Source organism: Lytechinus variegatus, chromosome 1 (assembly GCF_018143015.1).
Source record: "Lytechinus variegatus isolate NC3 chromosome 1, Lvar_3.0, whole genome shotgun sequence".
Classification (NCBI taxonomy): domain Eukaryota; kingdom Metazoa; phylum Echinodermata; class Echinoidea; order Temnopleuroida; family Toxopneustidae; genus Lytechinus; species Lytechinus variegatus.
This window is the reverse complement of record NC_054740.1, coordinates 69,247,072-69,264,535: the sequence shown is the minus strand read 5'-3', so window position 1 is coordinate 69,264,535 and position 17,464 is coordinate 69,247,072. Positions and strand designations below refer to the sequence as shown.

Genomic DNA, 17,464 nt, shown 5'->3' with positions numbered 1-17,464 from the left:
GATGATTTTACATAAGCACAGCAACATATGTATAATGGAACAAATTATTATCAAATAACAAGAATCATTATGATATACTCATCATGATAACTTATTAATGACCTTAGTAGTAGTGTATCTTTTCTTTGCTGATGTAGAGTAAAATTAAACATAAAATGTGGAATGGTGCATCCATAAATGATGTATAGCCCTTGAAAGAGAAGGATATTTTTAATACAATACGTTAGGACTTTTCTGTTGCAGTAATTGCAAACAGTTCAGACAGCATTCAGTTGAAGGATTTTACCATTATTTTTCTAGGTTACTGCAATGGATCTTATGACCCATTACCGCAATGTGATTGCTTCAATGGATGGATAGGAGAAGCTTGTGATGTCCCATGCATCAATGGAACTCAAGACCCATTAGACCCTAACCGTTGCATCTGTCACCAATGCTTTGGTGGGTTGAGCTGTGATGTGGAATGCAACAACAGAGGGAGCTGTTCGGAGAGTGAAGGCTGTGCCTGTGACCCATTCTTCAAGGGGGAGCTTTGCGAGGAGTTTGATTGTCCAGGGGAACCAGATTGCTCGGATCGAGGTTCATGCCTCTTCAGACATGGAGAAGCATTCTGTCTCTGTGATCCTGGATTCACATCAGAAAACTGTAGTGAACTGGTGTGTCCTGGACAGCCTCAGTGCTCAGGCTTCGGTGAGAAACAACTTCTTATGCTGTAATTACATGCATTATTTATGATAAATTATAATGATAATGATGATAATAATGACAATGTTATGCTAGATTTGGATATCAACATTTTGTCTTTGATAAGATGCTTAATGTGCTTTAGAAAGTACTCAGAGAGTTAGTAACAAGGGAAAAAAGAAGAAGAAGAATTTGAATTTTACAATATATATAGAACACCATGTCTCTCTTTCAGAGCATGCTTTTGAGATTTTAGCCCATATTCTGATAGCAGGTTTAACGTAAACTCAGGTTTAAAGTTGTGGTTTAAGTATGGAAAGCCAAAAGTATCAAGATTTTTATCAAAGTTGTATGTTTCATATGTTTACTTTGCTCTTTCCTGATTCATTGATGTTGAAGACAATCATCTATTTATACTTCCTACACAATTATGAATGAGTTGAGAGCAAAATGAGCTGAAGTATGCAATCTCTGCTGTTAGTGATTATGTAACCATTGGCTGTCCATACTTAAATCACAACTTTAAACCTGAGTTTAAGTTAAACCCGACTTCAGAATACGGTCCATTAATTAAGTCTCATAATGTGTGGACAATCCATCCATTTACACATCCTGAATAGTGCTGACAAGACAAATTTGATAACGTTGCAATGTTACCATAACAGTCATTAAAACTACATTTACTATATTCATATTATTTGTACTATTTAGGAACTTGTACATTGATAGATGATACGCCCCTTTGTATATGTCAACATGGCTTTGATGGCGATGCTTGTCAGACCTGCCGCCCTCGGTTTACCGGAGACACCTGCGATAGTTGCATTGAAGGATACATCGGTTACAACACCAGCTGCAGTATCTACTGTCTTCATGGCTATGCTTCCGAGCCTGGAGGAGACGAATGTCAGTGCTATGACGATGATGAACATGGCCACTGGAGTGGACAGAGCTGTCTCCAGTGCAAGAATGGATTTGCTTTGCCAGACTGCCAACAGTGTGAAAGAAGTAAGGAGGAAGCCCTGTTTCACATTGTTTTGGTTTTTTCTTTCTTTTATTTAGTTTTTGCAAAGTCCTTCTGTTTCAAAACTTTGGTGGAATAGGATACACTAATTGTTTGAAAGAAGTGTTTTAGTTGGTCTTCCACAGAAAACAAACATGAATATCTTTAAAATTATTATTAATGGTAATGTGTAAACAAGAAAAAATTCCATTCTGTTTTGCTTTTAAACTCCCAAATGGTGTTTTATCTCAGAATCAATAAATGCTTTAGCTTTATCTTAGTATTTTTCAAGAATTTCTGAATCTGAAGATTATTCATAGCTCTGATAGCCAGACTGTTTTATAATTTTTAAGATTGAATTTGTTAGTCCAACACCTAATACTGCCTGATTAATGATGCATGGAAGTTAGCTGACTGACGACTATATATCTTTTTACCTTAGACTTTGTTGGAGATTGTAGCATCAGTTGTATAGAAGGCCAAGGTACCTACTCTGACCCTATGGATGGGTCAGGAGGAAAGGGAGCCCTTCAACCATTCTTGCAGTGCCTTACGCCCAAGAACGAAACGTCAGATGGAATTGCTTGGTTTGGTTACAGGAACCTGAATACCCACAATGTGTACCTTCCCATTGGTCCCGCCAATCACTTTGATTTTGATGATTATGGTGGTCAACCCACCAAGTTCAAACCAGGTCTCCACTACAGCACCGTGCGAATTACGTAAGTCTACGACACTCTGGTTCATTTTGAAGCACAGTTTTTCAGTGCTGCTTGTATTAATTGATCGTCCATTTTGCTCATCCAAGTAGTCATTTGTTTTTTTTTACTTTGCCTTTGAATAGGGTTTTGTATTAATTGTACCAAGCACAATTTTCGTTATCTCTAATATATCTGCAAATTTTGAAAGTTGCTTACATTTTTTCATAACAATTTCTGGTGTGTCATCCACAGACATCTGCTTAGTTGTGCGAATAATACTGGAGGCTATTGTATATTGCCTGCTTAAGGTCACTGTTTTGCACAAATCTTTCTTGATGCTGTGTAAACTATGATTTACTACACTGCGCTATACTTACCTATACCATCTCATCAAATTGCTATTCGTTACCCTGACTCGAATAGCCACCGGTAAAAAACTCCCCGAAAGAGGCTAACTGCAAACAGATAGCCTGGGAAACCCGTCACGGGACGAGACCCATAAAACCCCCTCGCCACATATAAGCTTCCTCTTTCGTTACCGCGACGTCGTTGAGTACACTCGAAACGTTTAGCCACCGCGCAATTTTTTTTATGAATCACGATGTCTGAAGAAATAACTGAATTAAACATTATTAATTCCAAAGCCTCCCCCAACCCAAAAGATCTCAATTAAAAGGGGAGATCAACTCGGTCAAGATAAAGCCGAGGGCCTTTATCTCGGTCAAGACAAAGCCGAGAAATAATAACAGCACGATGATAAGGCGGCCAAGATAAAGCCGAAGAATAGGAAGTCTAACATTTATAACCCGGCCAAGACAACGCCGGCTGATGACACTACACAATCAGACACCCAGCCCCTTAGGCGGGAGGTAGACAAGGGTACGGATAAATCGGAAGAGCCTGTTTACACTCCTTCCGATCGGGGTAGCTCCTCATCAAAGACTAGGGCGGGCAAGAAGAAGCCTCGCGATGACCACTCGTGTTCTAATGACAATCAGGCTCGAGTTAACGACCCACTACAACCCCTATATTTCTTATAAGAAGCTTCGACTGGCCCGGGATTGTGACCGGTCAGTCCATTCATTGCCAGACCCCGCCGAGACGGTCATCATCAGTTATCTATAGTACAGTCCACCAGGTTGGTGTATCATCGTACTTGTAGAATTGTGCAGGAGTTCATACAGTGCTGTGGAATTAAGATCTATTCTACGTACATGCGGTTTAAATTAATAATAATAATAAAGAGGAAGTATTAACAATTGTAGTAGTTGGATCTTGGAAGCCTTGCAGGCAGTCCTCCCCCATCGGGTGCTGCAATCGACCCATCCCGAGCCGCCCGAGACAATGGGCTAATGAAAACTCGACTCATTCTAGACCATAATTCAATGCTCTAGACGTAGAGAGAGAGGCCTAGATCGCCTCATACAAATCACGGAGTTGGGGCTAATGATAACTCGCCTCGTACTAGCCGTAGATAATAGGAGTTTTCCATCGTGGGAGAATCTGATTCGGAATTCGATTACCACCGACCCAATTCATTAGAAGAGATTGGGGGCGATTTCCCCCATCAAATTCTTATAGCAGCTCCTTGCATTCCCTGAAAGCTGCCCAGCAAATGGGATTCGATCGAAGAGATTCACCATTAGGGGTACGAGAGAGTTCTGGCTTACTCAAACGCGATACTCCGACTAGTGGGAACATGCATTTTAAATACTGCCCTCATCTTCGGGCCGAAAACAGTATACCAGTAGCGTAGCGAATAATGAGCGAGGGAGAAGTCAATCTTCCGCCTGAACTCGTCCGTCTGCGATCAAGATGGACGCTCCGTATATAGATCCTGCTTTCGGGACGTCCGCTCCCAGATAAGCAACACTCTCGGCTTATACCCATCAGTAAAGAAGTCTCGAACTTTTATCGTTTTGCTGCTCAAGACTTTGAGGATTTTTTGTGCATCCCTTCGGCCCCGGACGTTGCTTTCCGTGTCGGGGATGCGGGAGCGAGGTAGACTAGATCGGGCCGTAACCCTCGCCGCGGCACTGGTTACCACTCAGCCGACTATCAGCTTACAGTTTGCAGCGCTGGACGTGGCCGTGGCCGCCCGGAGCGGTATGGTTTTCGCGATGTACTAGGGGTATCTGATATCCGCTCGTAGTGAGGCTGAGCGGCTTGGACTGAGTCTCTACCAATGACAAGAACTTATTGCTAGAGTCACAAAATCGCTGATCTCCAGTATGAGCAAGCAGCAATCAACACTGCTATGCACAAGGGCAAGGAGGGCTAAAGACTAGATGCTCTCAAGATGATTGAGAAAGGGGCAGCTACTGAGCTGGACTTCTCATTCTCAATAAGTTTCCTTGCAAAGGTAAGGACTTGTTTCATGGACACTTTCAAGAAGTATTGCACAAATCTTTTTCAGCCAGCACCACAGCTGACAAGACATTTTATAAGCTCTCCTCGAGTAGACCTAGTCCAGGGCCAGACCAGAGACCTCCATACGCTAGCTCTAGCTCCATACCCTAGACCTATAATGAACTTAAAGGGTCATCCCCCTCTTCCCTCGCTCTGGTAGTGACGCCAGGAATGAAAGGGGCCGCTGGGAAAGTCATAGGAATCCTCATGGTGGGGGACGGGGCCGCCAGGCGTTCTTTCAATGCACCAATTTCAGGGCCCCCACTCATAACCGGGACTTATGACAATCTAACACTAACCCTTCCCCACAAGCAGTAGGGAGAAGACTATTTCTTTGCCTTTACTTTTCATTATTTGAAATCTGTTCCAAGCCCACAGCAATATGTAATATTGAGGTGTTCATGTGCCCAAAAAAAAAAAAAAAAAAAAAAAAAAAAAAAAAAAAAAAAAATCCTTTCATATCAGGAGAACATAGAAAGGAGGAAATAGTGGTGATGGATGAGGTTGTCAAAATCATACCAGGCAAATCATACAGGCATAATGGTAAAACTTGCCAAACTTGGGTTACTTACAAAGTTGCGTTCACTTGTATAGAATGTAGACCTAGTAATATTCTTGATAATTTTGTGGCATCTGAGGTATATATCTACACTATTTTTGGCTTATAAAGCAATGACAGAAGTAAGTTGTAGATGTGGTTTATGGAGTGGTCCTTGGATGCTCAGACAGTCTTGAGATCTCAAACCAAGGCCTGAGGGTGGTGAACCCTTAAGAATTGCTGCTATTGTCCATCAGTTTCTACCACACTTGCCATAATGATATCAGCTTCTCCTTGGAAATATTTATGACATAAATCTACTGTGTGTTCCAATGATAAAGATTCCCATACAATCCCAGAGTTCTCAATCAGGGATTGTGATTAAGATAATATTTTAATGTTCGTAATAGAAATCTGAGTTTAGAAATATTCCAAAATTCTTTTTACCCAATTTATTGTGAGCCCGGCAGCCACTGTGCAGCTCCAGACCGATGAGGCTCTATACTCTAAATGTTGAACGCCGAACAGGGTGGTAGCAAATACCCCCCCCCCCACACCTGTTTGTGAGAAGTACATTCTACCAACTGATCCAACTAACTGGTTCTGAAAGTGTACAAGGGGTGGTCAATTTTTTGCCTACATCAAATTGAAGGCCAATATGGTATCTCATATATTTTGCCTGCAACTTTCATTAGGAATTGGTTAATGATATTAAATCAGTTCTTGTTTAGCACATATCACATTATTTCCAAAGACCTGGATATTATTACCCTGGGTTTTCGAGGAATAAAGTCCTGCCAGGTACCCATTCATCTCTCTTGGATTGAGTGCTGCGCAATGTGGATTAAAAAAAAAAAAATTTGCTGAAGGTAATTATGCCGTGACTGGGATACGAGCCCACGACCCTCTGTTACAAAGTTGGAAGACTAATCCACAGGGCCACAAAGCCCCACATCATCTGTACGATATTCATTACTATGCAAATGTCATTGGTTTGATCATGAAGCCCTTGTCTGATATCAAAAAGTCGCTATGGACCTTGCAGCAATCCAACAACTATCAAAGGGTTGAGCAAGTGCTGTTTAAAGAGGTTTCCATCCAAAATAACTGTTTGAAAAGGATAGAAAAGACAATTCTAGATTTGTTAGGGATTCCACCAGAAAGGTTATATCTTATGATATGACAGGTTTGTTCTCAAACCAGGGCCCTGTCTTACAAAGAGTTACGATTGATCCAATCAATCGTCCAATTAATCGTAACTATATTGAAATCCATCAGCGTCATAAAATTTTTTCTACAGGAAATTTGCATAATGTCATTTGTAAACGAGAAGCTCACTGAAATTTTAAGATAACAATGAATGCATGAATATACATCATAATTAGAACACTCATGATTCTAGACTCCAGAGATACTTCAGATGGTGTGGCAGTTTACAAATTGATCCAATTTCTGCCTCTTTAAGTCAGATAGCAGATTTATTTCCTTTATTATTTGATGAAGGTTTATCAGTCTCTTTTATAAGGGGTTACTGGTCAACCATAGCAGCCATTCATTCAGGCTTCTATAATAGGGAAACTACCTCAATTCAGCTGTCCTTACCAGACTAACAAGATCCTTCTTAACAGATTCCTCCCAGCCGAAGACTCTTCCCCAATTGGAACCTGCCAAGAGTCCTTCGGTGCCCTAGCCAAATTCCCCTTTAAACCCATACATAATTGCTCCCTTCTTGATCTTTCCATTAAGACAGCCTTCTTGTTGACTATAGCTTCAAGTCTAAGACGTAGTTTGCTTCATGCACCACGGTGAGACCGGGTCATATTCGTTGGGAGAAGGACAGAGTCCGCTTGATCCCTAGACCTGATTTCCTAGCTAAGAAAAAGAAACCCCTAAATCCTGTGATGTTGTTCTTCCAACCATTAGGGGGATATCATGGCTGAATGGATAACGCACTTGACTAGCATCCTTGGAGTCCCAGGTTCAAGTCCTGGGGTGAACAATGTGATTTTACAGTCTCTCATCAGTTTCCGAAGATAGGTTATGTTGTCCTGTACGTGCCTTAAAGTGGTACATTGATTAAAGTACATTCGCACTTCCCACCAACTGTTCATTAGTTCAATAGAACCTCACAGCCCTGTTAATCCAATTACAATTTCTCGAAGGTTAGTGCAGGGGATCAGGTCAGATGGAGAAAATGCCATTTTATCAGGATCCTTTAGAGCCCACGATTCACGGGGCATAGCAGCATCTTGGGCGCTTTTCAGGGTACCTCTTTGGAGGAGATCCTCCAGGCATCCTATTGGACCTATTCAATACCTTTGTATCTTATTACTTATTTGATGTAATAGCCAAGACACAGGTTTTGCCTTGGCGGTTCTTGTCTTGTCCTAATTTTTCCTAGGCTATTTCCAGTTGATATATTTCATTAACGTGGTTGATGATTCTTATCCCTTTATTACAAGAGTAGCTTCTCCAGTTGGGAGACTACTCCATTTTATAGTAAATCAGTTTCTTTATCATTGTTATGCCTACTTGTCTGGAAAGGGTCTCGTTTCTGCCCCTCCTCCAGTTTTTCCGTGCTATTCTAGCAATTTGATGAGATGGTATAGGTAAGTATAGCGCAGTGTAGTAAATCAGAATGCTCAGTAGTGAGCATATTATTTACTAACAAGCTATACTTACCTATAGCTCCCCACCCGTCCTCCCCAGCAGACCTCGCCCCTCCTTGGCAACGAAAGAGGAGGCTTATATGTGGCGAGGGGGTTTTATGGGTCTCGTCCCGTGACGGGTTTCCCAGGCTATCTGTTTGCAGTTAGCCTCTTTCGGGGAGTTTTTTACCGGTGGCTATTCGAGTCAGGGTAACGAATAGCAATTTGATGAGATGGTATAGGTAAGTATAGCTTGTTAGTAAATAATATGCTCACTACTGAGCATTCTGATGTCTATCAGTATAATCCTCACAGAGAAATCTTATTATTTGAGTTATGTATAGTCACCTGAATTAGAATGAAAATTGATTGATTTTTCAGCATTTCTTTTTATGATGGTGGTTAATTCAGATTATTTTCAGGTATTTAATGATGAATGAAATGATTACTAATGATCATTTTTGCTTTTGTTAAAGTAAATATGACGATGAGTCTAAAAAATAGAAAGTTAATATGGTATTTGGGGATTATTTCTTTTCATCTGCATAATTTATTCATAAGGTACATATATCAATCATTGGTTACCACTCCTTTTAGGTTCAATGACAAGGCATCAGCAACATGGTTCCTGTCTTATAGTCCTTCAAACAGTCAATTCAGAGAGACTGCTTCAGAGGCCAACAGTACTGTCCGTCTCTGTACATCACGGGATGAAGAGATAGCCCTTGTAAGTTTGGTGCTCAATGCAATACTGTAAATTCCACAGAATAAATTATAAAGAATAATCTTCCACATAAAATGAATATTTTCAGGAAGGCACATCATGTAGGGATCTGGATGTACATTCATTATATTATGGAATTGAACAAATGATATCTAATGATTTGTTTTTAAGTAACAGAAAATATATGAATCTGATATAGTTTCCACTGGGGCATTTGTGTATTATTAACAAGTCCCATCAATTGGCTGTCAGAAATATTTAGTTTGTATGTTTACTTCTACCCCCACAATGTTGATTCTAATATACATGTATCACTATGTTTTCATGGTTTAACTTGTAGGATTTTCTTTAATTGCAATACTAGCTTTTGATTTACCTCATCTGTTACACTTGAAAAATAAACCATTGCATATAATCTACAGTTCTCAAAAGATGGTTGGCATTGCTTGGCATTAGTCTCAAATAAATGGAATGTTAAATAATGCCTTGTGTTCATCATATAGTTCTTGGTGTTTCAAAAGCAACTTTCTATTAGATTCATGATCAATCATATGTAGTCATTGCCATTATCCATGAACTTCATATTTATCCTTCAACAGGAGAATCAGTTGGAAGCAGCCAATGACAGTCACTGCATTTGCAACCATGGGTATTGGGGCCCAGCTTGCCAGAATGAGTGCATTGGGGGATCAGACAATCCTTGCTTTGGTAATGGCATCTGCAATTCAACCTCCGGGCTGTGTCATTGTGAAGATTCTGTGGATCAAATGTCAGCTAACTGTACCTTGTGTTCAGACGGGAGATTTGGAATAGATTGCTCTGTGGCATCAAGTAGCCGGATAGAAGATGCGAATGGGATGCGGTATGCAGCTGCATATGGCCCAGGGCACTTCACAACATTTGATGGATCGTCTTATACTTACCGAGGAGAGGGAGAGCATTACTTGATAAACAGTTCCATAGAGCTACAAGTTAGACTTGTGCCATGTAGACAAGGGAACCCAGCAACTTGTATCAACGCAGTGGCATTCTCTGCAGGAAATGGAAGAATCGTTGCCATCCATGGTGGTTACACAGATAATGATGTCCAGTTCGTTACTTGGATTGATGGAGAAGAGCAAAGTATCGACTCGGACCTGCTTGGCAATGGCTTTTTGATCACCCGCCTTTCTTATGACCATTTCTTGATTTCGAAAGATGATTTCATGGACATCAGTGTATACATCAGAGGGCGCTATATCAGTATATTTGTCAAAACCACTGGTGCTGCATGTAGCGAACTGCATGGACTCCTTAGTTTATGCAATGGAAATCCATATGATGACTTTGTTCTATCTGATGGAAACCACCTTTATTTAGACAGGACCAGTTCATATTCCTTGAGTCAAGACAGCATTCATCGTATATTCGGACCCTCTTGGAAAGTTAGAGATTCTTCACTTCTGTCATCAATCTACTTTCATGGCAATTATCAAGAAGTTTACGATATTGAGGGTTCAGATGCTGGATATGCCATGTTTTTTGAGGATTCCTCCCTGATTTCAACCTCCCCTCTCAATTCATTTACAGGACCTGATGTCACATTTGAACTGGATTTGAAGCTTTTTGAAGTGTCTCAAGAGTGCAAGGCTGTTTTCTCCTACTATCTGTCGGATACATCAGGACTGCTGTTGTGTGATGGTTACCTTACAATTTCAGTGGAAACCAGTCAAGTTGCTACTTTTAATATCAAGCTTGAGGTTGATACATGGTATCAGATATCTATTCTTTGGCTTCAGTCTGTTAGAAGGCTTCAGGTGTATGCCATATCAGACTCCACTTTCCAATCTGATGTTTTTGTTGTTGATGGAAGCCTATCCAACTTCCTTGATCCCGGTGGCATCTTGGTGTTTGGTCAATGGCAGCTGCCATCAGGTTACTCCGGGCCATTTCTGTACAGAGGCTTCTCAGGTTGGCTCGATGAAATTAAGATCTGGAACTCTTACTACTTTGAGAATGATGTGAGATCACATTATGGTGTTACTGCTGATATGTCAGATTCTGCTCTATCTAGTTACTTTATGCTGAACGAAGGTCAAGGGTCAGTGATTAAGGATTCAAAGTCTATCATTACGTTAATGATACTTCCAGAAATATGGAATCCCCCAAGGTGGCAGTTCTCCTCTGCTACTGTACATAGATCTGCTGTGGCAACATTAAGAAATATTTATTATCCTTCTTGGTCTAATCAATTAGCCCATGACGAAGCAGCAGTCTTGTGCTCTAGGATAATAAATAATACTCCTACATCACCATTTAGTGATTGTTCAGATCTAGAGATGGTAGAATACTATGCATATCTTTGTTCCGCAGATGCTGCACTATATGATACATCATCATATTCTATGGAAGTTATCCTTGCATACTCCCAACATTGCGGATCTATTCTCAACTTAACGCAGTCTCCTGAACAGTCATATTGCAATGACTTTCCAGGGAGACGCTTTCCTGATTGGACAGGTCCTGGATGCAATGTTCCATGTAAGTCTGGAGTTGGTCCCAGCTCGTGTTCCTGCTATAGTGGATATTGGGGTGAAGCATGCGAGCACAGCTGTCTAGGAGGTGATGGATCTCTTGCTTGTGGTGGTGTGGGTGTTTGTCTATCAGATAATGGTACGTGTGACTGCCCTCCATCCTTTGATTCATCCTCGGATTGTTCCTCATGCACTCCTGGATGGTCTGGGCTGGATTGCTCTGTGGCTACTGTCAATAGTACAAACATACTCCAGCCTGTTTGTGCAATGTTTGGCTTTGGGCATATAATAACCTTTGATGGACTTTCATTGTCACTAGATATTCCTGGTGAATACCAATTAGCCAGTGTTGGAGACATTGATGTCTATATCAGACACACACCATCTCCATGGTTTGACCTATCATGCAGCATAACCTCAGTTTGGTTGCAGCTCTCAGACACCAGCTTAACCTTTCAGGCTTCTTTGTCAGATGAAGGTTCTGTGATGGTGTATTTGGATGATGATCCCTTAACTCCATCTGTAGACATAACACTTCCGTCTGGTCACATCCTCCTGATATCCCATGATGGCTATATAGTACATGATAACCAGACTACTGTGGCTATCATCAGTCATCTGACGTATTTTGACATCCAGGTGACCACACGATTTGAGATTTGCAGGAACTCATCTGGACCCTTGATCAGTGGAAACTGTGACAGTGACCCATCCAATGACCTTCGCATCAGTAAGGATGAATTCATAGATCCAGTAGATATAACTTATGAGAAGGTCAATGGGCCTTGGGCGAAATACATCAGACTAGCTCCAGAAAGTTCAACCAAGTTTGTCTACCACCATCCTAATCGTATAGATGCACAAGATTTGACTCCAGGCGGTTATGGCTTATACTTCAATGACTCGAGCTGCATTAGCGATCAACTTCAGGATGATATTTTCAGTGGAGAACAAGACATGACTGTTGAACTCCTCTTCTTTCCATTTGGTAATACCTCTGGCTGCTTATTTTCCTATCTCAATGGAAACTCTTTCTTTGCTTTAACTATCGATGTAACTCTTCAAATCTATGTCTCTACTTTGAACATTGACACAGGAATTATGATTCACCCAGATCATTGGAACTTTTTATCCTTTGCTTATCACAGAGAGAGTGGAGGATGTACAATTGTTTACATAGGTAATGACACTATAAGTGGATGGTCATTTGTTGTAGGAAGGGGATACTTCTTGCCAGGAGGCAGTGTAGCAGTAGGTACCTGGCAAAGTTTAGATTATGAATATCCTTATGAAACTGGATTTCATGGTTACATAGATGAATTACGTATTTGGAAGAGAACATTTGATATCACAACAACGTGGAGTAATACAAATCTTAACCTTCAGGCTGGTGTTCCTGGGCTTGTTGTTCTGTGGAAGTTTAATGAAGGGAATGGAGTAAAAGCAGTAGACATTGTAAGCTTCATCCAACTCCAGTTTTCAAGTGATAGAGGACCTTTCTTTGCTCTATGTGGTGCACCAATAGATTCAATTCCAAAATCATTTCACTACTTTGAAGTTTACGACAGATACCCAAGTTCAGAGTCAAGAAAAGAAGCATTAGACATTTGTGCTGAGGTAGTTTTAGATGAATACTTGATTGATGCATGCAGTCATTTGGGTAGATCTGTTTCTTTGTTTTTCCTGCAGAATTGTTTCTATGACTCCTCACATATGTCAAATAATCAAGTTGCATATGTGAATGCTCGTATCTACTCGGCTTACTGTGGATCAGTTCTCGATCTTGAAGCGTCACCAAAGACGGAATTATGCGACAATGCTCGTGGAAACCCAGATGTTTTCCTTGCGCTTGGATGCACTGATATCGGTTCTTGCAAGTTTGGGTATTTTGATGTTGCTACAGCAGAGTGTGTTTGCCTAGAAGGCTACTGGGGTTCATACTGTTCAAATATCTGTCCTGGTGGACATGAAACCCCATGTAACAGGAAAGGATACTGTGATAAATACACAGGAGTCTGTCATTGTCCATTGACATGGTCATCAGAAAGTAACTGTACACAATGTGAAATTGCATGGTCTGGGGAAAACTGTGATGTTGCACTGCCTGTGCCAGATATTGAAACTAACAATAAAACCTGTGGTCTTTTTGGCCAGGGTCACGTCTTGAACTTTGATGGTGCATATTTTGATTTTAAGGAGTTTGGGGAGTATGTGCTGCTGTATGACAAAGATTCTTCTTTCTCTGTTCAAGCACGAATCCTTCCTTGCTACAATTTTTCATCATGTGTCACGGCAGTAGCTGTGTCCAATAACTCGCATACATTCATTATTCGGTCAGGATATACATCTCAAAGCAAACCACTCTTCTGGTTTGCTGGAAAGCAGATAGAGCTGAATCATTTGGAAGAAACTGTTGGACATGTTGTTGTGAGACATATGTCAAATTTTGAATACCACTTGATAGCTATTGACCAAACCTGGACAGCCCAGATACGTATCATTGACCGTTATCTCAACATAATAATGAATATGGCAAGAGAATGTACCTCATTATCAGGTATCTGTGGGTCTTGTGATAACAATGTAACAAATGACATCTTCCCAGTCCATGAAGGAAAGCTGCTCTGGCAGAATCGTGGAAGTTCGTTGTTTTCGCCCATGTTTGAGTCACATTCATACAATGAATTAGAAGTCAGTTTTGGAAGTGGTTATACTTTAACCTTTGATGACACTTTCCTTCAGTCAGAAAACCTGGATCTTGATGTACAGGGGTCAGTGTCATTTGAGCTATACTTTCGAACCGAAACTAACCATGGTGTTCTAATATCCTTTGGAGCAAGACAGACCTTCTCCATGTACCTAGATACGACACTACAGATTATTGTTGGCACAGCTCATTTTGATACAAATGTTGTTCCTTTCATCGACTGGAACCATCTTGTTTTGGTAATTAAGCCTTCCGATCAACAAGATGTATTTTCACTAAGATTGGCATTAATTGATTCTGATGGTCTCACCAAAACTTGGGAAATAACCATCACTGAAAATATCTTTTTCTCAAGCTTCTATGTTGTCTTTGGTCAATGGCTGCCAGGTGAGGATACTTACATTCCATCCCCTGTATCTCGTCCATTCCGTGGTTCCATTGACGAGTTTTGCATCTGGAAGAAGGAGCTTTTGGTAACAGAGGTCCTTGCAAAATTGGGCAGCAGTGTACTTCCTGGCCCAGCTGACCTTGTGGCTCTCTGGAAGTTTGATGAGGGTCAAGGTAACACGGCAACAGATTTGGTTAACCAAAAACAGTTCATAATAAGGCAGTACTCATGGAATGTAAGAACACCCATATGGCAGTTTTCATCAGCACCTATCAGCTTGTACTCTCCAACATATATTTTGCATAATCCTTATGAATGGTCTCAGTCCTGTGTGGAATTGTTCGCAGCGATCAGTTCCACTTGTCATTCCATCTCAGGTCAGATAGATGTTTATCTAGTTGCATGTGCAAGGGACTATGCTTTGTCCAATTCTGAGTATGCAAGACTTGGGGTAGTCCTTTCGTATGCAGACGTATGCCATCAGAATTCAGAATCTACACTGAGTTGGCCTGCACAGGATCTTTGCAATTCGTTTGATGTTTATTTCCCTCTTTGGTATGGACCATCTTGTGAATCAAAGTGTTACTTCTCATTAGACACTGATTCACCAATATCAAACTGCACATGTTCTCCAGGAACTTGGGGAATTGAATGTGATTCAGCCTGTGTAGGAGGTGTGGGGTCACATTGCAATGGCCATGGTATATGTTCTGATGCTAGCGGATCTTGTCAATGTGAGTCTAACTGGATGGGTAGCAATTGCGATGTGTGTAGTCCAGGATGGTTCGGAAGTGACTGTTCCCTAACTGCCAGTAGAACCCCTGACATACCTCTGTCAAGGTGCTCCATGTACATCAATGGACATATCACTATGTTTGATGGTTCTGTCTTTGAAATTTCAGATACCAGTGATATGGTTTTCTTCTCTTCCTCAGATATTGAGATTCAAATAAGGCAGATTCCTTGCAACGGTTTGCCATCATGCATCACAGCAGTATCTTTTGCCACTGGCACAAGTCACATGCTTTTATCTGCCCCTCATTCACAACAATCGGATCCAGTCATCTTGCTGAACAATGTCACACTGCCATTGGAAACTGAGCTATTTTTGGGATCTACTGGCTTTTCTCTTATCAGGGTTGCGGTTGGTCACTTTGAAATAAATGGACCAAATAACTTTAAGTTCAAGATAATAAGTCCTGGAGCTTACTTCAATTTAGAGGTTTTACAAACAGATTGCATCTTCTCTTCTGGACTTTGTGGTCCCTGTCAAGTAATGGCCACATCATGTAGTGATTCTCAAGCTCTGTGTGCAATCAATAATCTCGGCTTTGTTGTTTACGCATCACTCTACCCATTAAGCTTTTCATTAACACAACAATATGGTGATAGCTATGTGAGATATGGACCTTCAAGTTTAATATACACACAGCTGTTGGCAGCATCTCAAGCTACCTATATCCCAGTCTTTGGGAGCCCTTCAGGTTATGCCTTACAGTTCTATGAAGAAGGAATCATGAGTGATCCACTACCAAGTTTTTTCTCTGCTGGACGAACCACCACACTTCAATGGTATTGCAAATTCACAGATATTCCTGGGGGTACCTTGTTTTCTGCTTCAGAGAGCACGTCATTAGCGGTAATAGTAGGAGATGATGGTAACTTCTGGATTCATGCAGGATTCGATTTCCAAACAACAGGCATCATTGCTCCACAGAATGACTGGTTATTTATCATGTTATCATACTCCTCGGATGATGGACAGATTGTCTTCTATTGCGTCAAGTCATCTGGTGCAGTGTATAAAGCTTCATTGAACTTTTCCTTCAGAGTACAGTTTATTAGCCCTGGAGCTGTCCTTGGTATTGGGTCTTGGGTATTACCATCCACTGGTTCAGTGCCTTTGCCAAGATTGCAATTTCATGGAATGATTGACAATGTCATAATAACAAAAGACAGCTTTGTGACTTTGAATGAAGTACTGGTAGCCTGGAAACAGCAGTTTTCCCCAGGTGATCCTTCTGTTGTTCTTTATTTGACCTTTGATAAGGGTACTGGAGCTAAATTCTATGATGCTGCATCTAGTATTCCATGGAATATTCCACAGAGTTTACATAGGAAACCTTCCTGGGTTGTTAGTGATCTGCCGATCGTTCCCCAACCTGGGAGGGAGATCTTCACCCTCCAAGTTAGCTTCTCAGATGAAACCTTAGAGAAGGATGCCCTTGCAATATGTAGGGAACAAATTTATGATGGTCCTGTTGATCAGGCATGCGGCAGCTTAAGCGAATCAGCGCAATACCACTATCAAGCATGCTTGAGCATAATTGCCTCTTCTGGAAGGCCTCGACTCTCACTGGATAGTACTCTGGATTTTTCAAGTGGTTGTCAAGAAGTCCTACATCTCCCTTCTTCACCTGCTCAACAGCTGTGCAATGCATTCACTGATACATTTTCTTGGCCATATGCTGGAAGTACCTGCAGTGAGCGATGTGTCTTTGGATACTTCACAGACCACTGCATATGTGACCTAGGCTACTACGGAGCTCAGTGTGATCAGACCTGCCCCGGAGGACCCAACAACCCCTGCAACGCTCATGGCTCTTGCAATCCTTTGACAGGTCACTGCATGTGTGAACCCAACTGGGAGAGTGGAACTAACTGTACAACATGCTCAGAAGGTTATGTTGGAGAAGATTGCTCAATAGGCATAGTTCTCCAACACCCTACCACAACATCCATATCTGTTGTCTGGCCTGACACAATAACTACTTATGGTGGACTTCAGGTGCCATTGATGTCATTTGGTATCTTCATCATATCTGATGCTACTGCTCCAGGATTTCGTTTCTACTGTCATGTAAGTTTGAATTAGGAGAATTTTTAAGGTAACAATTCCTACTGATGTAGATTAGTGTTATAGATTCCTTCCCCCACTTTGAATTATCTTATCCATGTTTGCCTTCCATGACATTAGTGTCCATAAGCAAAACTTGTATACATTAATCTTCACAGATGTTAAATCATATGTTCATAAGAGCATGTAAAAGGTTAGACTAGTATGCCTTACATTGTAAGGGCCAATAAATGTTTGAAACATTTATTTTGGAAGCTCACATAAATTTTCTATAGTAATGTTGATACTGTTA

General features: G+C 41.0%; 1 protein-coding gene across 1 annotated transcript in view; it reads left to right on the top strand.

The window, feature by feature from the left end:
• Positions 1-17,464, top strand: part of LOC121431712 — a 171,096-nt gene that overhangs the window by 137,431 nt on the left and 16,201 nt on the right. The window contains exons 100-104 of the mRNA XM_041629374.1: positions 301-690; positions 1,396-1,692; positions 2,130-2,409; positions 8,581-8,710; positions 9,307-17,175. Coding sequence (XP_041485308.1) covers positions 301-690; positions 1,396-1,692; positions 2,130-2,409; positions 8,581-8,710; positions 9,307-17,175 — 8,966 coding nt within the window. The remainder of the gene's footprint in view (positions 1-300; positions 691-1,395; positions 1,693-2,129; positions 2,410-8,580; positions 8,711-9,306; positions 17,176-17,464) is intronic.